This window comes from Heterodontus francisci, chromosome 1 (assembly GCF_036365525.1).
Source record: "Heterodontus francisci isolate sHetFra1 chromosome 1, sHetFra1.hap1, whole genome shotgun sequence".
NCBI classification, from domain to species: Eukaryota; Metazoa; Chordata; class Chondrichthyes; order Heterodontiformes; family Heterodontidae; genus Heterodontus; species Heterodontus francisci.
In genome coordinates, this window is record NC_090371.1 from 180,799,580 (window position 1) to 180,823,392 (window position 23,813).

Below are 23,813 nucleotides of genomic sequence, written 5' to 3' on the forward strand. Positions count from 1 at the left end.
ACGTTATAGCAGGGTATTTAGAAAAACTCAAGGTTATCAGGCAGAGTCAGCATGGTTTTGTGAAAGGGAAATCATGTTTAACCAACTTATCAGAGGTCTTTGAAGAAGTAACATGCACTGTGGATAAAGAGGAACCGTTGGAGGTACTGTACTTAGATTTCCAGAAGGCATTTGATAAGGTGCCCCATCAAAGGTTATTGCGGAAAATAAAAGCTCATGGTGTAGGGGGTAACATTTTGGCATGGATAGAAGATTGGCTCGCTAACAGGAAACAAAGAGTAAGCATAAATGGGTCATTTTCTGGTTGGAAAAATGTAACGAGTGGTGTGCCACAGGGATCAGTGCTGGGTCCTCAACTTTTTACAATTTATATAAATGACTTGGATGAAGGGACCAAAGTTATGTTTGCTAATTTTGCTGATGATACAAAGATAGGTAGGAAAGTAACTTGTGAAGAGGACATAAGGAGGTTACAAAGCAATATAGATAGGTTAAGTGAGTGGGCAAAGATCTGGCAAATTGAGTATAATGTGGGAAAATGTGAAATTGTCCATTATCTAAATGGTCAGAGATTGCAGAGCTCTGAGATGCAGAGGGATCTGGGTGTCCTCGTGCATGAATTGCAAAAAGTTAGTATGCAGGTTCTGCAAGTAATTCAGAAAGATAATAGAGTGTTATCATTTATTGCGAGGGAAATTGAATACAAAAGTAGGGAGGTTATGCTTCAGTTATACAGGGCATTGGTCAGACCACGTCTGGAGCACTGTATTAAGGAAGGATGTAACTGCATTGGAAGCAGTTCAGAGAAGGTTTACTAAACTAATACCTGGAATGGGCAGGTTGTCTTATGAGGAAAGGTTGGACAGGCTAGGCTTGTATCCGCTGGAGTTTGGAAGAGTAAGAGGCGCCTTGATCGAAACATATAAGATCCTGAGGGGTCTTGACAGGGTGGATGTGGAAAGGATGTTTCCTCTTGTGGGAGCATCTATAACTAGTGGTCACTGTTAAAAATTAAGGGGTCACCCATTTAAGATAGATATGAGGAGAAATCTTTTCTCTCAGAGGGTCGTGAGTCTTTGGAACTCTCTTCCTCAAAAGGCAGTGGAAGCAGAGTCTTTGAATCTTTTTAAGACAGAGGTAGATAGATTTTTGATAAGCAAGGGGTGAAAAGTTATCAGGGCTAGGTGGGAATGTGGAGTCGAGGTTACAATCAGATCAGCCATGATCTGATTGAATGGCGGAGCAGGCTCGAGGGGCCAAGTGGCCTGCTCCTATTTCGTGTGCTCCTATTTCGTGAATGACTGTGGGTGACCACGCAACACTTTTGAAGACATTCTGACCCACTTGGTATCTATCTGCAGGAGCCCTATTAGTTATATGATATATTAATGATATAGATGAGAGAATTAAATGTAATATGTCCAAGTTTGCAGATGACACAAAGCTGGGTGGGAGTGTGAGCTGTGAGGCGGCTGCAGAGAAGTTCCAGTGTGATTTGGACAGGTTGAATGAGTGGCCAAATACATGGCAGATGCAGTTTAATGTAGATAAATGTGAGGTTATCCACTTTGGTGGCAAAAACAGAAAGGCAGATTATTATCTGAACGGCGATAGATTGGGAAAGGGGGAGGTGCAGCGAGACCTGGGTGTCCTTGTGCACCAGTCGCTGAAAGTAAGCGTACAGGTTCAGCAGGCAGTTGAGAAGATAAATGATATGTTGGCCTTCATAGCGAGAGGATTCGAGTACAGGAGCAAGGATGGCTTGCTGCAATTATACAAGGTCTTGGTGAGACCACATCTAGAGTATTGTGTGCAGTTTTGGTCTCCTTATCTGAGGAAGGATGTTCTTGCTATGGAGGGAGTGCAGCGAAGGTTCACCAGACTGATTCCTGGGATGGCAGGACTGACGTATGAAGAGAGATTGGGTCAATTAGGCTTGTATTCACTAGAGTTTCGAAGAACGAGAGGGGATCTCATAGAAACCTACAAAATTCTAACAGAACTGGACAGACTAGATCCAGGAAGGATGTTCACGATGGTGGGGGAGTCCAGGACCAGGGGTCACAGTCTAAGGATAAGGGGTAAGCCATTTAGGTCTGAGATGAGGAGGGGTTTCTTCACCTAGAGAGTGGTGAACCTGTGGAATTCTCTACCACAGAAAGCAGTTGAGGCCAAATCATTAAATATATTCAAGAAAGAGTTAGATATAGTTCTTAGGACTAAAGGGATCAAGGGATAAGGGGAGAAAGTGGGAACAGGATACTGAGTTTGGATGATCAGCCATGATCATATTGAATGGTGGAGCAGGCTCGAAGAGCCGAATGGCCTACTCCTGCTCCTATATTTTCTATGTTTCTAAAGGTGATATCATGTCCCTGTCAGATGACCCAAGATGTTGTGATCTTTTCTGATTTTATTTGAGGCCCCCTACAACAGCCACCTATTGTTGTCGGCCACCGCATAAAAGCATAAGAACATAAGAAATAGGAAAAGGAGTAGGCCATTCAGCCTCTTGTGCCTGCTCTGCCATTCAATAGATCATAGCTGATCTGATTGTGACCTTCACGCCACTGCTTCAAATGCAAGTATGTCCCTCCTTAAATAAGGTAACCAAAACTGTACACGGTACTCTAGGTGCAGGTCTCAACAATGTCCTGTACAGCTGTAGAAACACTTCCCTACTTTTATGCTCCATCCCCTTGCAATAAAGGTCAACATTCCATTTGCCTTCCTAATTACTTGCTGTACCTGCATGCTGACTTTTTGTGATACATGTACAAGGACACCCAGGTCCCTCAGTACTGCAGCATTCTGCAGTCTCTCTCATTTAACTAATACTGTGCTTTTCCCACACTATACGCCATCTGCCAAATTTTTGCCCGCTCACTTAACCTATCTATATTCCTTTGCACACTCTTTGTATCCTCTTCATAACTTGCTTTCCTGCCTATCTTCATATCGGCATTAAATTTGGCTGCAATATACTCAGTCCCTTCATCCAAGTCTTAATATTGGTTGTAAACAGTTGAGGCCTCAGCTTTGATCCCTGTGGCACTCCAATAGTTACTGTTTGCTATCCAGATAATGACCCATTTATCAACTTTTTGTTTCCTGTTAGTAAGCCAGTCCTCTATCCCACAACCCCATTGGTAGCCTTAACATCTCACAAAATGTACCCCAATGACTCATGATTGGCAATGATGCCTGAACCCTTTAGGGCCCCAATCAAGACACCAGTTTTCATGAATAAGAATAAACTGTGAGTGCAGGAAGGCAATCTAGCCATGGGACACACAACAGCGCAGTCCCAGAGCAGCCTTATGATATCCAAACATGTTGCTAACAATGGAGCCTTAAAATAGATTGCCAGATATAAGCAGACTGGAGCAAACCTAAATATTGACACAGCGAGCTACTTGGAGTATAAAATAATCTGATTTCCTGGAATTCACACGGGTTCACCATCACAGGCTGCTGTTTGAATGAAATCTGACTCTGGAACTTCCTCAACCACTGTACAAACCCAGGGGGAGGAGTCACCACAACAGCTGCCTCAACACTTTACAAATCATAAACTGAAATTTGAATCAGCTCCAGACACCCCTGAAGCTTTTATTTCATCATTGACTTGCTTATGAACAGTGACTGTCATGAAATTTTGTTGAAGCCAAAAGAAAGTGATTGCAGCACAAATTTTCATACATAACTAGCCGATCTCTCGTGGTGTTGCTCTAGTTAGCATGGCTGGGTACGTGAAGGGGGATAAGATGCGGGTCTGAAAACATTGGTGAGGGGGTTCACCTAGAGTTTGGTATTTATGGGACTGTAGAATGTGGGGGTTGGGTTAGCAGGCGATTTATAGTGTCTTGCAGCAGTATCAGCATAGATGGTAGGACACCTATGTAGGGTGCTACTTGTTCTAGATCCTAAAAGCACAGGGGGTGGGGGATCAGTGTCTGTCAACACTGTGGGAAATGATCCTTGGAATTGGCAGGCTGGGGAGCGTACAAGATTCTGAAACATTTGAGGGAGGTGCGGAGCTGGAAATGGTTCTAGGTTCTGAAAGCTCAGAGGTGAATAGTTCTCGGTGCTATGGAGTGCAATGCATGGGGAGAAGGGAGAAGATAAGAGGGTCTGCATGCAGTGAGGAGTAGCCACCAGGCATCTGATACAAGTTGGCAGATTCCTGACAGCGCTGTGCTGGTATCCAAGAAACTGGGTGTGGTGGTTTGTGCACCTGGATCAGTCAGCACTGGGGATGGAGTGTCCCAGAGTGTGAGGAGTATGATGGGTTCTGTAGCACTGGAGCGGACCTGGGGTCTGTAAAAAAGATCAACACCTGTGGACTCTGTGGTCGGTTCCATTGTCTGGGATCACTAGGGAGCGCTGAGGTCCGGGGGCTGGGAAGGGCCATCAGAGGGGCCCTAGAATCTAGAAACACTGAGAGGGAGATCCTGAAACCTAGTGAGAATGGAGACAGCAGGTCTGCTTGGCTGAGAGGGTTTTATGAGTTTGGGCCAGGTGAGATACCCCGTGGGAAATGAGGCAGGAGGATGGTTGGGAGGAAGGGCAGGAGTCAGTGCCACACCCCTGAGGAATTTCCCAGGCGGTAAGTTTTGTGGGATGAAGTTTCACAGAATCAAGACTTAAACAGGACATAGATAGGCTAGCACAGTGGCTAGACAGGTGGCAGATGGAATTTAATACTGACAAGTGTGAGATGATGCAATTTGGCTGCAGGAATAGAAAGCGACAATATATACTTAATGGCACAGTTCTAAGAGTGCGCAGGAACAGAGGGACCTGGGGTTGCATGTGCATAGATCTTTGAAGGTGGCAGAACGTATTGAGAGAGTGGGTAGTAAAGCAGATGGGACCTTGGGCTTTATAAATAGAGATATTGAGTACAAAACCTTTATAAAGCTCTGGTTAGGCCCCAGTTCTGGTTACCACACTTCAGGAAGAATGTGAGGATTCTTGAGAGAGTGCAGAGGAGATTTACCAGAATGGTTTCAGGGAAGAAGGATTTTAGTTACAAGATTAGGTTGGAAAATCTGGGTTTGTTCTCCGTAGAACAAAGAAGATTGAGGGGAGATGTAATGGAAGTGTGCAAGGTTATGACAGGCTTGGATAATTTAGACAAGGAAAAACTGTTCTCATTAACTAAAGGTAAAAGGACTAGGGGACACAAATTTAAAGTTTTAGGCAAAAGACGCAGGAGAAATATGAAGAAGTACTTTTTTACGCAGCGGGTGATAATGACCTGGAACTCGCTGCCCACAAGGGTGGCCGAAATGGAGACAATCAATGACTTCAAGAGGAAGTTGGATGTCCACTTGAAAGAATAGACTTGCAGGGCTACGGGGATCAAGTGGGGAAGTGGGATTGATTGGATAGCTCCGCGGAGAGCTGGCATGGACTCAATGGCTGAATGGCCTCCTTCTATGCCGTAAATGACTCTATGACTCTCATGTCTCTCAGAAATCTTCCAGAGTACTTCACGCAAAGGGGTGTATGTGCACAAGGGGAAGATCTGATCATTTTTCTGTTTCCAGATAGTTTGGAATATGCACAGCTCCTCTTGTAGATGTCTGATTTTCTGTTCTTGCAAACACAACTTTCACCACAACAAAAACTCCCCTTCCATTTGATGGACAGTAACAGTCCTTTAAGAGCTACTGAAACACCAGATCACCCATGTCTCCAGAAAACCATGCTGCTGATTAAACACCCCTGTGCCATTTTAAATCAAGAGTTTATTCACAAATTCAGTGAGATCAATCCTTCTCCCTACCAGCACAGACTGGGTTTGAGTTTGAGTGCCCTTGCCTGGTGTTATCCTGTACTGCTATGTTAACACTGGCAGTGCAAACCAACTCCATCATAGAAGAAGCCTAATGCTGGGTGACCATAGTGCTTGCCTGTTTCAGATGATAGGCACCTTTTAATATGGAAATTGGGTTTCTATGATAGAATTAGGACCTGATTTCAATTTTCAGTAGGAACTGTCAGAGTCAGCATTGTGCACAGGTGATGGAAGTGAAGTGGCCCTCAAAAGGTAAGTTTAGAATTGTTCTTGTGGGTCCCAGAAGAGCAGGAATGCAACTCTGGGGTCAACAAAGATTATCTGGACTGCTGCTGCACAGGGAACCCTCACCCTTCGCGATCATGGCGCCCCTCAAGTCCCGTAACTGACCTTGCTGATGGCCACTCCAGCTCAATTTTCAAGTTTCAATTTAGTAAACTGCACTGGATTGCCTGTATGGTGCCCCACAGCTCACCTGCTGAATTTATGACAAGGGTTTTTGCATGACTGCCCAAAGGTCCAAATTTGCCTCATGTTCTCATGTGCAAAGCCCGAATCTACCTCTTACTGTTAAGTTGAAATTTTTATATACTGTTGCAAACTCTGACTGAAAATGCATTGCAGATGAAAAATAATTGATTTTAATATCTACAAATATATGTGCACCATTGTAGTCCTTTACAATTGGAACTTAATCTTTTTAAATAAGCAAAGATATAGCCTAGCTGTGCAACTTGTACCATCCAGTTAGAGGATGCCCCATTTCCTGTAATTCACAAGTCTCAGCTGAGGGTTGTGTTTCCTTTTTATTATAATCCTAAGGTTCAGTGCCAAATCTACAAAGTAGCATTGTCCTGTGGGTCAGCTGCAAAATGTGGAACTGAATCCTTATACAGCCAACCTGAAACTGTTTTAGGGAAGAACATCTAATATATAATTAACCATACCTTGTAGTACATGATTCTCTGCAAAGTCTCAGCTGCATTTTAAGTCTGCGTCAATAAGTCAGCTTGAATAACAAACATTCAGGAAAATGTCTGGCAGCAAAATTGAACATCTCTCCTGGTGCAAGAACACTCAAACAAAAAATTCATTGCAAGTTATTTTGAACCCTGGTCTTTGTAACATGATTATGTTTTTAAAATTGTGATTTTTAAAAGTTAATGATGGAGTCCAGAAGGTCAAGTGACCTCACATCCACTCTGCTAAAGGACAAGACAGATCAAATAATTTTTTGGGAAAAAAGAGACTGCAGGGTTAACAACTGAAGTACAATGGGTTTCGCTCTCCCACCCACCAGAATTTCAGGTCGTAAACAAGGGCATCAGCGATTTTGAAGATGCAGATCTACCAAGCAGCTGCTAACACCAACACGGAGAACCAGCATGTCCAGGGAACCCTGGATGCCAGGGGATATAGAGGATTGGATAAGGAAAAAAAAGGAGGCTTATGGCAGATTCAGAACGCTGAATAACAGCGGAGGCCCTAGAGGAGTATAAAAGGTGTAGGGGGGGTACTTAAAAAATAAATTAGGAGACCGAAGAGGGGACATGAAAAAACACTGGCGGGCAAGATAAAGGAAAATCCCAAGGTGTTTTATAAGTATATTAAGGGCAAGGGGATAACAAGGGAAAATAGGTGAGGTTTTAAATGATTACTTTTCATCTGTGTTCACTATGGAGAAGGACAATGTAGGTGTAGAGATCAGGGAGGGGGATTGTGATATACTCGAACAAATTAGCATTGAAAGGGAAGAAGTATTAGCTGTTTTAGCAGGCTTAAAATTGGATAAATCCCCAGGCCCAGATGAGATGTATCTCAGGCTGTTATGTGAGGCAAGGGAAGAGATAGCAGAGGCTCTGACACAAATTTTCAAATCCTCTCTGGCCACAGGAGAGGTACCAGAGGACTGGAGGACAGCGAATGTGGTACCATTATTCAAGAAGGTTGGCAGGGATAAACCAGGTAATTATAGGCCAGTGAGTCTAACATCAGTGGAAGGAAAACTATTGAAAGAAATTCTGACTGATATGGACTTCGGTAAGGCTTTTGATAAGATCCCGCATGGGAGATTGGTTAAGAAGGGATCCATGGGATCCAGGGCAATTTGGCAAAATGGATCCAAAATTGGCTTAGTGGCAGGAGGCAGAGGGTGATGGTCGAAGGTTGCTTTTGCAAGTGGAAGCCTGTGACCAGTGGTGTACCGCAGGAACCGGATCCTTGCTCTTTGTAGTGTACATTAATGATTTAGACGTGAATATAGGAGGTATGATCAGTAAGTTTGCAGATTACACTAAAATTAGTGATGTTGTAAATAAAGAGGAGGAAAGCCTTAGATTACAGGACGATATAGATGGGCTGGTAAGATGGGCGGGGCAGTGGCAAATGGAATTTAATCCTGAGAAGTGTAAGGTGATGCATTTTGGAAGAACTAACAAGGCAAGGGAATATACAATGGATGGTAGGACCCTAGGAAGTACAGAGGGTCAGAGGGACCTTGGTGTACTAGTCCATAGATTACTGAAGGCAGCAGCACAGGTAGATAAGGTGGTTAGGAAGGCATATGGGATACTTGCCTTTATTAGTTAAGGCATAGAATATAAGAGCAGGGAGGTTATGATGGAGCTATATAAAACACTAGTTAGGCCACAGCTAGAGTACTGTGTACAGTTCTGGTCACCACTCTATAGGAAGGATGTAATTGCACTGGAGAGGGTGCAGAGGAGATTCACCAGGATGTTGCCTGGGCTGGAGCATTTCAGCAATGAGGGGAGACTAGATCGGCTCGGGTTGTTTTCCTTAGAGCAGAGAAGGCTGAGGGGGGACCTGATTTACGTTTACAGAATTATGAGGGAGGGACATTGATAGGTAGAAACTTTTTCCTTTAGCAGAGGGGTCAATAACCAGGGGGCATAGATTTAAGGTAAGGGGCAGGAGGTTTAGAGGGGATTTGAGGAAAATTGTTTTCACCCAGAGGGTGGTTGGAATCTGGAACACACTGCCTGAAGAGGCAGGAACCCTCACAACATTTAAGAAGTATTTAGATGAGCATTTGAAGCGCCATAGCATACAAGGCTATGGGCCAAGTGCTGGAAAATGGGGTTAGAATAGATAGGTGCTTGATGGCTGGCATGGACACGATGGGCCGAAGGGCCTGTTTCTGTGCTGTATAACACTATGACTCTATGACTTTATAACACTTGGGAACAATGGAAGACCTTGGTGGCTCTGTGAAACCAGACTGCTGGACTTTGCATATTGGAACAGGACAATAAATCATTGACTTTTGAGTCTAGATAAACTAGATTTTCTGAAGGCAGGCAGGCTATCAGAACAGAACCCAGTGGTTGTAGCCTCAGAGCAGGATGTAAGGAAGACAAACAGGAGCAGCACCAGGCATATCTCAAACTGAGGTGTTAATGGTGAAGCTACAATCCAGGACTGCTTGCATGCCAAACAGTATAAGCAGCTTGCGATAGACAAAGCAAAGCGATCTCATGACCAACGGATCAGATCTAAGCTCTGCAATCCTGCCCCATCCAGTCATGAATGGTGGTGAACAATTAAACAACTAACTGGAAGAGTTGGCTCCACATATATCCTCATCCTCAATGATGGGGGAGTCCAGCACAACACAAAAGATAACTCTGAAGAATTTGCAACAATCTTCAGCCAGAAGTGCTGAGTTGATGATCCATCTCGGCCTCCTCCTGAAGTCCCCAGTATCACAGATGCCAGTCTTCAGCCAATTCGATTCACTCCGCGTGATATCAAGAAACGACTGAGGGCACTGGATACTGCAAAGGCTATGGGCCCTGACAATATTCCGGCAATAGTAATGAAGACCTGTGCTCCAGAAATTGCCATGCCCCTAGCCAAAATGTTCCAGTACAGCTACAATACTGGCATCTACCCGGCAATGTGGAAAATTGCCCAGGTATATCCTGTACACAAGAAGCAGGACAAGTCCAATCCGGCCAATTACCACCCGATCAGTCTACTCTCAATCATCAGTAAAGCGATGCAAACTGCCGTCGACAGTGCTTTCAAGCGGCACTTGCTCAGCAATAACCTGCTCACTGACGCTCAGTTTGGGTTCTGCCAGGGCCACTCAGCTCCAGACCTCATTACAGCCTTGGTTCAAACATGGATAAAAGAACTGAACTCAAGAGGTGAGGTGAGAGTGACTGGCCTTGACATCAAGGCAGCATTTGACTGACTATGGCATCAAGGAGCCCTAGTAAAACTGGAGTCAATGGGAATCAGGGGGAAAACTCTCCGCTGGTTGGAGTTGTACCAAGCACAAAGGAAGATGGTTGTGGTTGCTGGAAGTCAATCATCTGATCTCCAGGACATCATTGGAGGAGTTCCTCAGGGTAATGTCCTAGACTTCTCAGACAGCACCTTCAAAACCCGCGACCTCTACCAACTAGAAGGACAAGGGCAGCAGATGCATGGGAACAGCAACACCTGCAAGTTCTCCTCCAAGCCACACGCCATCCTGACTTAGAACTATATCGCTGTTCCTTCACTGTCACAGGGTCAAGATCCTGGAACTCCCTTCCTAACAGCACTGTGGGTGCACCTACACCACATGGACTGCAGTGGTTCAAGAAGGCAGCTCACCGCCACCTTCTCAAGGGCAATCAGGGACGGGCAATAAATGTTGTCCTAGCCAGCGATGCCCACATCCCACGAATGAATTAAAAAAAACAGCAGTTGCAGCCTTGAGAGGGTGAGAGAGAAAGAGAAAGGGAACACCTACACTCAGAAGGCTGTTGCAGCGAAAGGCTGCCAAGGCTTGGATTTGGATTGAAAGTTGAAGCTTGCGGAGAAGTAGAAGACGAGCAGGATCACCTTATTCACAGACGCCCAGGTCGGAAGTGCTCGGAGAAGTGACGAAAGAGGACATTGATTTTTGCTGAAGTGTGAGACATCCTACCCGTTGCTACTGGGAGGAGTTTGGGACTTTTAACAAGGATTTTGCCATCAAAAAGGACTATGTAACGTATTAGTGTGGTGAGGCACAGTGTGGCTTTCGTGCAGAGAGATCGACCGTTGACATGCTGTTCTCCCTTCGTCAGATACAGGAGAAATGCTGTGAACAACAGATGCCCCTCTACATTGCTTTCATTGATCTCACCAAAGCCTTTGACCTCGTCAGCAGACGTGGTCTCTTCAGACTACTAGAAAAGATTGGATGCCCACCAAAGCTACTAAGTATCATCACCTCATTCCATGATTTTAGATTAGATTTTTTTTAGATTTAGAGATACAGCACTGAAACAGGCCCTTCGGCCCACCGAGTCTATGCCGACCATCAACCACCCATTTATACTAATCCTACCCTAATCCCATATTCCTACCACATCCTCACCCGTCCCTATATTTCCCTACCACCTACCTATACTAGGGGCAATTTATAATGGCCAATTTACCGATCAACCTGCAAGTCTTTTGGCTGTGGGAGGAAACCGGAGCACCCGGAGAAAACCCAAGCAGACACAGGGAGAAGTTGCAAACACCACACAGGCAGTACCCAGAATTGAACCCGGGTCGCTGGAGCTGTGAGGCTGCGGTGCTAACCACTGCGCCACTGTGCCGACCTATGACAATATGAAAGGCACAATTCATCATGGTGGCTCCTCATCAGACCCTTTTCCTATCCTGAGTGGCGTGAAACAGGGCTGTGTTCTTGCACCCACACTTTTTGGGATTTTCTTCTCCCTACTGCTTTCACATGCGTTCAAGTCCTCGGAAGAAGGAATTTTCCTCCACACAAGATCAGGGGGCAGGTTGTTCAACCTTGCCCGTCTAAGAGCGAAGTCCAAAGTACAGAAAGTCCTCATCAGGGAACTCCTCTTTGCTGACGATGCTGCTTTAACATCTCACACTGAAGAGTTCCTGCAGAGTCTCATCGACAGGTTTGCGGCTGCCTGCAACAAATTTGGCCTAACCATCAGCCTCAAGAAAACAAACATCATGGGGCAGGACGTCAGAAATGCTCCATCCATCAATATTGGTGACCACGCTCTGGAAGTGGTTCAAGAGTTCACCTACCTAGGCTCAACTATCACCAGTAACCTGTCTCGAGATGCAGAAATCAACAAGCGCATGGGAAAGCCTTCCACTGCTGTGTCCAGACTGGCCAAGAGAGTGTGGGAAAATGGCGCACTGACACGGAACACAAAAGTCCGAGTGTATCGAGCCTGTGTCCTCAGTAACTTGCTCTATGGCAGTGAGGCCTGGACAACGTATGTCAGCCAAGAGCGACGTCTCAATTCATTCCATCTTCGCTGCCTCCGGAGAATACTTGGCATCGGGTGGCAGGACCGTATCTCCAACACAGAAGTCCTCGAGGCGGCCAACATCCCCAGCTTATACACACTACTGAGTCAGCGGTGCTTGAGATGGCTTGGTCATGTGAGCCACATGGAAGATGGCAGGATCCCCAAAGACACATTGTACAGCGAGCTCGCCACTGGTATCAGACCCATCGGCCGTCCATGTCTCCGCTTTAAAGACATCTGCAAACGCGACATGAATTCCTGTGACATTGATCACAAGTCGTGGGAGTCAGTTGCCAGCGTTCGCCAGAGCTGGCGGACAGCCATAAAGGCGGGGCTAAAGTGTGGCGAGTCGTAGAGTCTTAGCAGTTGGCAGGAGAAAAGACAGAGGCGCAAGGGAAGAGCCAACTGTGAAACAGCCCCAACAGTCAAATTTTTCTGCAGCACCTGTGGAAGAGCCTGTCACTCTAGAATTGGCCTTTACAGCCACTCCAGGCGCTGCTCCACATACCACTGACCACCTCCAGGCGCTTAACCATTGGCTCTCGAGATAAGGAGGCCAAAGAGAAAGTTTTTCAAGTACTTTAATAAGTAAAGAAAATACCTTTCTTTGCAATCTGGGGTATCAGCTACTTACAATGTACTATTTAGTTAATGGGGATTTCTTTTAGTTAGTTGTTATTAGAAAAGTCCTAAAATGTGAAATCTTGTCATGTAATTCTTTAAATTGGTCTGGAGGTTCATATCTTGTATTTTAACATTAATAGTCTCATTGAGGTCTTAACAAAGTGGCAACACTAACCAACTTCAGAACTACATTTACACCATTGCAGCTCTAGAGGTCGGCAATGTGCCCATACACAGACACTGTTGTCTGTAGTAAAGATTTTGAGGTCCGTGTCTGGTAATTTCAGGAATGAGAAATTTCCCGTTGACTTCTTCTTTCCAGGCAAGTAAGACTTTCAAAAAAATTCACAGCTGTTAGTTGCAGTTTCATACTGACAGGTATTTCGAGCGGGACAGCGGCTTCTGAACTCAGAACAAGTTCGGGTTTTTCTGGCAGGTTCCGATTTTTTTTTTAAAAAGCCTGCGGAAAACCCCAAACTTGTCTTGAGTTCAGAAGCCGCTGTTCCTGCTCCGAGCACCTGTCAGCTGTGAAACTGAAACTGAGGGCTGTGAATTTTTTTTTTAAAACTGACCAATCACAAAGCTGCTCTAGGGAGAGTTCCCATTTTCTGCAATGGTCAGAGAGAAAGGCAGAGCAAGAGGGAGAGAGGGAGAGGGGAGAGGGAGAGAGAGAAGGAACAAGGGGGAGAAGAGAGAGAGGGAGGGAGAGAGGGGAGAGGGAGAGGAGGGAGAGGGAGAGAGAGGGGAGAGGGGGGGGGAAGAGAAGAGAAGGAGAGAGAACGGGAGAGAGAAAAGAGAGAGGGGTGGGAAAGGAAGGGGGAGACAGAGTGGGAGAGCGAGAGTGGGGAAGAGAGTCGGGGACACAGAATGGGTGATAGGGATTGGTACAGAGGGAGAGAGAGAGCAAGAGGGGAGAGAAAGAGATCAAGATCACACCTGACAGATGGACATTTATCCAGATTCTCCACATCACTACATCAAGTGTGCAGGTAGACGTTAACTACAGGTGCAAGCAAAAACAATGCCAGGTACGCACTAAATAGGGCGAAATATGTTTAAATCAGCCTCTGTTTTGATGGCATCAGGTTGGCATACACTTTATATACAAATTAGTTGCCCTCACGTCCATGGCTGAGTCAATAATTTTGTCAAATGTTGGTGGTGCAAGGTGTTGGTGCCTATCTCTGTGCACCTCTTTGCAATCTGCAGCATTACAGGCCAAAGAATCACATCATAAAGGACAGCCAGTGAAAGGGAGAGTTATGTCCTGTAATACACAGGCTGTATGTCTATTGACTGGTCTGTGTTTTCTTATTTTCATCAGGAGTTTCCCCAATAGATCAGGTGTAAGATCTGGAACTGAATTATCCTGCAGATCATGTGATGCTCCTTGCTGAGGGAACAACAATAAAAAGGATCAAATGATCTGGACTTAAAGTTATCAATGTTTAATTGTCCGTCAGTTGGATAAAAATAAAAGGAAGATATTATTAATACCACTCTATCAGGACTTGATTCAATGATCATTGACATTAAAAAGGCAGAAATATTGGGGATAAAATTTAGTTTTAGTCAGGGTGCAAGATGGACAGTATGGATCGGTTGCCCATTATATAAAACAGTTAATTCTCCTTTACAGTGAAGCTAACTGAAAGAGAAATTGGACAGGATGTATATCCAGGTGACTGATCTTCCACCACTCTTCTTGCGCCTTCGCCAAACATGAATTTTACACCACTTTTCTGAAACTTGCAATTAAATCTTTAAAATCTGCACATAACTAGTTCCCCACCTATAACAGATTATCTGCCTGTTGCTGTTATAAAATATGCAGACGTTGTGAATATATTTGAAACTTCAAATGTAAAAGAAAGCTTGATTCAGGAGAATGGAAATTCCCTCCCACAAAACTTTTGACAACTTTCACTGCTCGAGATTATGTAAAATGAAAATAGAGAATCTCAATAAATAGGAGCTCATTGAAGCTCTCTTCAGCAGAACCTCTTTCAACAGAGAGAGGCACTGAGGTAGACTGAAGATCCTTCAGCAGAAATCTATTCAGCATCACAAAGTCAAAGATGAACAGAGCAACTACTGTTACGATTCTCATCCTGCTTTTGTGTGCCATTGCTGCACAGGGTATGTCGATGTTTTTAGCTTGTGTTTTATTTCTTATTGCACTGCAGTGTGGAAAGGAGTCATTCTGTTGAGTTACTGATCAGCTACACATGTCCCAGCATTCTGTATGGTTATTCAATGTGCAATTAAATGGTCACCGACACTATATGCTATTGATAATACAATGCTGGTTTGAACAGCTTTCAAAGCTGAAACAAAGTGTCAAAATTCTTAACTTCAATCAACATCTAAATCTCAGTTAAATTGATTTTTTCACAGGTATTCCAATCCCAGGAACTCAGGGAAGGTGCCAGTGTCCTCAGACCAGCTCCAAAATTATCCCTCCGAAGCTCATCCAGAATTTGAAATTTATTCCTAAAGGATCTCACTGTGAGACACTGGAGATAATGTGAGTAAATGGGTCAGAAGGTCACCTTCAACATTTCTTCTTCTGTGACGTCTATTTAGAAGCTGTGCTCTTTGTTCAAAACATGTTGGATCAATCATTGTTTATGATGAGTTTTACTGAATTCTCACCTTTCAGTGGGAGACATCCAATTTCTATGGATTAGATTTTAAAGGTTTACCTTCTCTTCACAGTGTCACCTTGAAAACTGGAAATAAATTATGCGTGAGTCCTGATGCCAAGTGGGTGAAGATTATTATTAAAGCCAAGAAAGGTTGGTGTTGGTGTTTGTCAGATTTCAGACTTTACATGTCAATAAAAGCAATTTTGTATTTCACTATGTTTGTTGTCTCCTGCTTGGCTGAGGGCATTGATTCCTTTCTGCTGCATATTCCCACAGGCTCTTGGTGCATTCTGGTACCATGCCCAAGTGGCCAGCATTTATGTGTGAGCCATGACAGTGAATGTCAGCAAGCTATTCAGCCACAATATTCATCAGAGTTGAGCCCTACACTGCCCTCGCCATGCATCCATATATGGTAAATCACAGAGGAGGCAGATGGGGGTCACTGGATAGCAATCAGCTGCAGGAATACTGGGCGATGTCATGTTCCCTCACCTACAATGCTGTGACCAATTGTTGTACCTATAGTACCCAGCCGAGATCAACCAATTAATCACAATGAATGATCAAAACAGAATCCTTAAAAATAAGATATTTAAGATATCTCTTCACCATTTTCATCTCCTTTTCCTGCCACCTTCCTTCCATTATGGTCAACTGCAGAATTTTCTGCACTGCACATTAAGCTGCCCCATTGCATCTTTGTTTCAAACATATTTTTAACCATTAACTCCTGTCAGAACTGAGATTTTAAATGGATATATTTGTTCAAGTTACACAGAAATGTTGTTAAGTAAACTCTAGACCATCTTTCTCCCTGTTTTGTGTCATCCACCATTGTCAGAAGTCAGGATTTTGTTTACCATTTACTGACTTTGCATCATTCCAGAATGTGTTTAATTCATCACAATGGAAGGAAGAGACAACTGTGACCTTGTGAATGCTGCATGCTGTTAAAACCAAATTGCAAAATCAATGAATTGCGAACAAAATCACAAGTGTTAGCAATGCTGTGTAACGGGCTGATTGATAATTCTCCATAATGATGTTGCTGAAGACACTGCCCTCTATATTAAAATAAATATCTGCGGTTAATGAGGAAAAATGTAATTTATTTTGTTTTATTTCAGGTGCCAGACAACACAACTGAGAAATGAAGACACAATGGGTTGGACTCAATTCCACACCTGGGAACCCGCCGTACAATGAACGCTGTAGTGAAGGATGTTCTGTCCAACATGTCTCTTATGTCACCTTCTGATAGCTTATTCAAGTATTAACTCTGCATTGTTTTTGAAAATGTTTAACTGTTTAACCCTGTCGCACTCTAATCGTTTACTCACAGCTTAAGAAAACAGTCTGACTTTTTTGTGAAACTTTTTGCCAGGACTGAAGTTTCTTTCACAGGGTATCAGGTGTACGATTATTAAGAATAGACTCTTTTAGACTAGATTACAAGCAGGGAAAGGAGGGAGCGCAGGAAAGAACAAAAGGGAAGGTTTGTGACAGGGTTGAAGACAGGAGAGATTAAATGACAAAAGAGATGATGGTGCAAGGTAAAAAGAGATGGTAATGGAACAAGGAAAGAAAGAAAATCTGTGTCTAGAGAAGATGTAAATGGGAAAGCAGAATCACCATCAAAAGGTGCTATCAAAAAATAGTGGGGGGTTGGGGGGGTGGGGATGCAGGGGAAGTTATGATCTGAAATCGTTGAACTCGATGTTGAGTCTGGAAGGCTGCAAAGTGCCAGTCAAAAGATGAGGCGCTGTTCTTTGGGCTGACACTGAGTTTGTTTGGCGCAGTGTTGGAGATTGAGGATACAAAGGTTCGAGTGGGAGTGCAGCGAAGAATTACTGTAATGTGACATTGTATCAAACTAATTTACCAACCAAATTTGGTGCAATCTTCCTTTATTTGCTCAAATCCTTTTGATGTTCTATGTGATATATTGATGGCAAGATATACATTCGATAATGGATTTTAATTTTGGACCAAATGTATTTCCAGTTCCAATTTGAATGAAAACTTTTTTAGTAAAAGTCAGGAATAATTGCTTTTCATTAACTTTGATGCTATTTTACTGCACTGACATTTTAACTGGAATCTTGGAATTTTCTCTATAAAACACCAGACCTTAGGATCGATCCAAAACTGAAGTCTTTGGAAGCAATTTCTCTTTAGAAATTATCTTGTGCATAAATTACCTACCTTTGAGGAGGTAGTGCTGCTTAATATTAACTGGAATAAGTGGCATTTATAATTCGAAGTAATTTTTGGTCAGTGATCAGTAGAAACATTTTGCAATGAGGGATTTCACTGACTGGGTCTTGTTGACTGAAAACCTCAAAGGCTTTGTGTAAAAATTGTGTTGAATATCACTCAGGAAAATTGCTACACGTGATTGAATTGTGTGTGAATCAATCTTTGGAGTTTTTTGTACCTTTATCCTCAAATGTATTTGAGTGAATAAAATAAATGAGATTTCCTATGAAGAATGTGTTGTCACTGTTTCTGAATCGTCAGCAAAACAGTTGTTTGTTTCCCCAGTAGATAAATTTATTGGAATGACAAATAATAATAACCTGTTCAGGCCATTTCTCAAACAATGATAAAGGTTCAGGATATTTGCAGTGTGACAGATTTCAGATCAAATTCTGTAAAATCTCAATGGGATTTTTATGGAGTCTGTTTAACTTTCCTGTTCCCCCACCCACACCCCCATGCACTGCTGGAACGGGATGAAGGGGTTGTTAAGATGTCAGGTTGGTGGGGAGGGGGCAGAGACGGTGGTGTTCATGCACCTGCCATTGTAACTCATCTGCAAACTGCCAGGCAGGGTCTGCTCTGCACTCAACTTTAAGTCAGGAAGATGACAGGCCCGCATGCAGCCAAAACTAGATCATTGCAGGAGTCAGCAGGCAGGCCAGATAAGGCCATGGTAAGTAGTTTATTCATCCCCACCTTCATCCATCCCCTCAAGGAGTCCTTGGACCTCCCTTGGCCTGGTCTTGCTTCTCCCTCACATTACCAGTGTCTCCTAACAACCATCTCCCCAAACCAGCACTGACTCCGGCTGGTGACTGTTTCCCTGGGACCCTGCTGGCTTCAAGCTCCCACTCAAATACCCAATCCCACCCACCAGCCCTGACCCCACCCACAGGTTTTAGGCTGGTGTCAGGGCTGTACTATACAAATGATGCCCAGATATTAAAATAGCCTGGGGTGCACGCTTAACTCTCTATGGGGTTTCCCTCCCATTCGCAAGCTGCCCAGCCTGAATCGACCCCTGTAAGAGTTGATTTCTCCAGAGTGAGAACCTGTCAGAAGTAATATTTTTATTACATCATCTTATGTGTGGGGAGAGAGGCAACATCAGTTTAGAGATCTTTGATGTTCAGTAGCAGGATGTTGATTGCTCCCTATTTAAATACAGCAATAACCAATGAACAGAAGGTGCTCCAGTTTAAGATCTACTCTTCCCGGACCATTATTGCTAAGAAAGCCAAATCTATTCCTGGAATCTTAATCGAGCTGATGCTTTATTATTTCTTTTTAGATTTTCTACTTAGATTATCAAATGTCCCAAATGACATCCTATGTGTGTGTGACCATGGGAAACTATTTCTCTCCATCCTTCTCAATCTGTCTGCAGACAGCAGGAGGGAACAAATCTCCAAATGATCAGGTGTGCTCTAGAGCTGGGACCTGCACAGAATAATGACAAAACAATTTCAATGACCATTGTAGTGGCAGCTGCTGGCTAGGTCACATCCATGTCCAGAAAACCCAAGGCCTACTCTGCTCAGGGCAGCACAATTGCTGGAAAGGGTCCAATTTTGGGTTGTCTATTTTTCAGACATTCTTAGGGTGCAGGACATTGCACCCTGAAACTGACCCTATTTATGCCTGTTTTACACTTGTAAAATGGGTTAAACAAGGAACAATTTCTACCTCTGCTACGACTAGGTGAGAAAGGGGTGTAGGGTTTCCCTCTCAGCCTTTTCCTGGTTTGACCGTAACAGGGTTTAATTTTTAAAACACCGTGTTTTTAGCTTCCCCCCAGTGAATCCTTGTTCACTGCTCTCCAATTGTAATGGCAAAGAAATTAATCAGACAGGTTGTCTTAGATTTAAACAAGAAACGTGTATGTTTATTAACCTTAAAAGTCTAATTTGGTTAAAACTACCAAAAATACCGGATGCAACCAGGCTAACATGCATACATGATGAATACACATGCAGATAGAGATAGAAAAGGAGAAAGAATCAAGGGGAGGGTCTTGAAGCAATAGCTGGAGCTCATTTTCTGTCTTTTGAGTTAGTTGTAAAGCCTATGATTACAGTTCGATCTTGCCATCTAGTTGAGGTCCAGTACACACTTTCAAACTTGTTCGATGGTGTTCTATCTTCTTGAAATCCAGTTTTTTGGGACCACCTGCCCGGCGAGCTTTGTGGATTCTTTCAATCTTAGTCGAGATCCTCAGTAGGGGGCTGGAATGCTGGCTATCACACAGTCAATGTCTGGTGATCAAAATCCATTTGGTTAATTGAATCAGGGAGCAGTTCCATTGTCTTCTCCAGGCAATTGTCTCTTAGAATGCAAATGATTCCAGACACTGTCCTGTTAGAATACAGGTGCAGCCATGTTTTCAGTCCAGTAAGAGTTTAAAATTAATGTTCCAAATGACAAAATTAAGATGCCTCATTCTTGGCAAGTGTGGTTTTCAACACAAACTCTGTCTCAAGGGAAACTGCCAAATACAGCTAGGAACATTTGTAACAAACAGCAAAACAAAGTGAAGTTCTGATCCTTTAATTGAAACACAACTATTTCTCGTCAAGCTCCCAGCATCAGTATTGATCAGCTGGTGCTCTGTTTCCTCTCCAGTTTCAAATGACACAAATTAAATTCTTGCATCCGAACAAATAAAATTCAGAATCTAAGTTCCTGGGCCCTGTAATTCCAGAATGAATTTCCTAATCTCCTGGTGTAAATCTGGGAAGTGATTGGTGAACCCCTACTGAAATGAAGAGTGACCTTTAACTTTGCAGCCTGGGTGGTAACCTGGCAGAGTGGATCACCCGCCCTTTATACAACACACTCGATTTTTGCTTCGTCGATTACAGTGATGTGAAAGTCAGGCGGGTTCTCCCATGGATGGTTAACTCGCTCCACTCGGTTACTGCTTCACCTGACAATGTAGAAAATTACTCCAATGGTGCAAACTGCTGGCTCTGAGGGTTCTGTCAGTTACCTGTCAAGATCAAAGCAGCAGATCAGGGGAAATCCCCCAAGGATTTGCTAAGCTTTAATGCCATTCCGGTCGAAGATCTATATCTGCATGCCAACACTTTATCGATGGCAGGCTCATCTTACACTGCTCCTCCCTGGTAGTGGGAATCATTGAGGAATTTAAAACTGGCGTCAAACAAGATTATATTCTCTAATTCACAAATTCTTAGCCACACCAGATAGCTGCAATTGGTTGATACGTTAACAAGTTATTGGAATTTCAGGACCTGAAATATGAATTACACCAAGGTCTAAGTCACAATACACTGTGATAAATATTCCATTCCACCAATCCAAGTAAGTGCTGGGAGCGCATCTGCAAATCTGCACATTCCCAGATATTTTGTCCACTAGTTTCATTGGGCAAAAAATTGCAGTGTACCATGTTGTGATAAAAAGAGGAGCAGGAATGGGCTGAATAATTACAGGGCAGGCAGCCCCAGTGGTGGACAATTTTTTTTTGATGAGGTAACAAGGAGGATCGATGTGGGTAGCACGTTTGATAGAGTCGATATGGATTTTAGCAGGACATTTGACAAGGTTCCACATGGCAGACTGGCCCGACAAGGGAAGGACTATGGGATCCAAGGGCGAGTAGCAAGTAGGAACCAAAATGAGCTGAGTGGCAGGAGCATAGGGTAATGGTCAACGGGTGTTCTTTCACTTGGATGGCTGTTTCCAGTGGGGTTCCAAAGGACTCAGTACTGGAACCCATGCTTTTTGTGTTGTACATCTATGGGCAAGAAACCTGCAGACAATCGAAAAATCAATTGTGTGGTGAACAGAGAGGAATAAAGCTGTGGATTGTAAGAAGATAATGATGAACTGGTCAGGTGGGATGAAAAGTGGTCAATTGAATTCTTTCGGGAACAATGTCAGGTAATCCATTTAGGGAGGGCAAACAAGGCACGGGAATACACAATAAATGGTAGGTGAAGGAAAAGTGTAGAGCAACAGAGGGACATTGAAGAGCATATCCACAGATCCCAGAAGGTAACAGGACAGGTAGATAAGTGGTTAGGAAGGCAAAAGGGATAGTTTCCATTATTAGACAAGGCATAGAAAATAATAGCAGGGAGGTTATGATAGAATTCTTTAAAACACGAGTTAGGCCACAGCTAGAATACTGCATGCAGTTCTGATCACTGCATTACAGGAAGGATGTGATTGTGCTAGAGAGGGTACAAAGGAGATTTTCGAAAATGCTACCAGGAATGACCTGGAACTCATTGCCCACACGGGTGGTGGAGACGGAGACAATCAATGACTTCAAAAGGAAACTGGATGGCCACATGAAGCAAATACATTTGCAGGGTGAAAGGGATCAAGCGGGGGAGTGGAACACACATGGATCACTCTGGATAGGCATGGACACAATGGGCTAAATGGCAACATTCTGTGCTGTAAATGACTCTATGGAATGTAGATTTTTCACAACGAGGAAAGATTGGATAGGCTGGTGTTATTTTCTTTGGAACAGAGGAGGTTGAGGGGAGATTTAATTGCATTGTATAAAATTATGAGGGTCATAGATAGATTGGATATGAAGGATCTATTTCCCTTAGCAGAGAGATCAACAACCAAAGGGAACTGATTTAAGGTAAGTGGCAGAAGGATTAGAGGGGAAATGTTGAGGCAAAATGCTTTCACTGAGTGGGTGGTGGGGGTTTGATACTCACTGGCTGAAAGAGTGGTTGAGGTAGAAACCCTGATCACATTTAACAAATATTTGCATATGCACTTTATTTTTATTTTTATTTATTCGTTCATGGGATGTGGGCATTGCTGGCAAGGCCAGAATTTGCTACTCGCCTCTAACTAACCTTGACAACTGAGTGGCTTGCTAGGCCACATCAGAGGACAGTCAAGAGTGAACCACATTGCTGTGGGTCTGGAGTCATATGTAGGACAGTCCAGGTAAGGATGGCAAATTTCCTTCCCTAAAGGACATTGGTGAACCAGATGGGTTTTTATGACAATCAATAATGGTGCCACAACACTATTCGTGAGACTAGTTTTCAATTCCAGATTTTTATTAATTAATAGAATTAAATTCCACCAGGTATAATGGTGGGATTTGAACTCATATCCCCAGGCCATTAGCCCTAGGCCACTGCATTACTAGTTCAGTAATATTGCCACTGCATCACCATCTCCCTGAACTGCAAAAACCTATAGGACCAACAGCTGGATAGTGGGATTAGGCTGGGGAGCTCTTTCTGGGCTGCCATAGTCACAATGGGCTGAATGGCCACCTTCTGTGCGTAAATGTTGTTTCTTTCTATATTTTCCTCTGCTGTGTGCCAAGATCAGTGTCCTCGAATTGTTGCTTTCATTGTGGCCAAGATTTTCCATTCTGTTACACCGATTCCAGCTGTGAGGATTGGGAAATTCTTGGAGAGCTGCGTCACCTGACTTCCTGCACGGCCCCACCACTTCTGGGATATTGTGTTGGAACATATAGGGGATGTAAAATACCTCCACCTGAATATGGGCAGGTGAATTCTAATGACTGACAAATGACACTTCTGCCATCTGGGCTGCAAGGATCAGGGCGGCCTTGAAAACAGTAAAGGTTCATTGCAGCCTCTGCAGGTGTGCACAGGGCAATGAATTGCAAAGACTAATGTGGTTCAGGTGATATATGATTTATTTTAGTTTGGGGACAGCCGTGGAGGGCACCGGCCATGCCAGGCACCTGTGACCAGCTGTTACCAGTCTCTAACTCTTCCTGCGTGACTATCCAATGAAGTTGGGAGATTGTGGCTGGACCCTGGAAAGTTGATCAGTGTCAAGAGCGATGGTTGAGGGATGTTGTTTATGGCTGTCCTGCTGAAAATCCACCAGTATTAGCCTGGAGTGAAAATCCCGAGCCACGTTTCTGATAACTGCATTTACTGGGAAGCATTCACAGTTCAGGAAGAAATGCCTGGATTTTCCAGATGTTCATGGGCTAGCAGTGGAGTAGAACTTTCGCCCACTGCTTTAACCCCACCCCTTCCACCTGGATCAGGTTTCATCAGGTATCGAGGGTGGGTTCCTGGTGAGATCCACACTGCCATGTTGGAGCCCATTATTACTGCAAGGCTGGAAAATACTGGCTGCAATGCAGTGAGACCATTGCTGCAGCACCTGAAGAGGTGGAGAAGATTT

The 23,813-nt window shown here is 43.8% G+C and overlaps 1 protein-coding gene across 1 annotated transcript; it reads left to right on the forward strand.

Moving 5' to 3' along the window:
* The first annotated feature begins 14,727 nt into the window (after window positions 1-14,727).
* Window positions 14,728-17,850, forward strand: LOC137351376 (interleukin-8-like). Its single transcript, XM_068015853.1, has 4 exons — window positions 14,728-14,859; window positions 15,118-15,247; window positions 15,439-15,518; window positions 16,499-17,850. Exons 1-4 carry the CDS (start codon window positions 14,799-14,801, stop codon window positions 16,516-16,518), a joined length of 291 nt encoding a protein of 96 aa, XP_067871954.1. The 5' UTR covers window positions 14,728-14,798; the 3' UTR covers window positions 16,519-17,850.
* The last annotated feature ends 5,963 nt before the right edge of the window (window positions 17,851-23,813 follow it).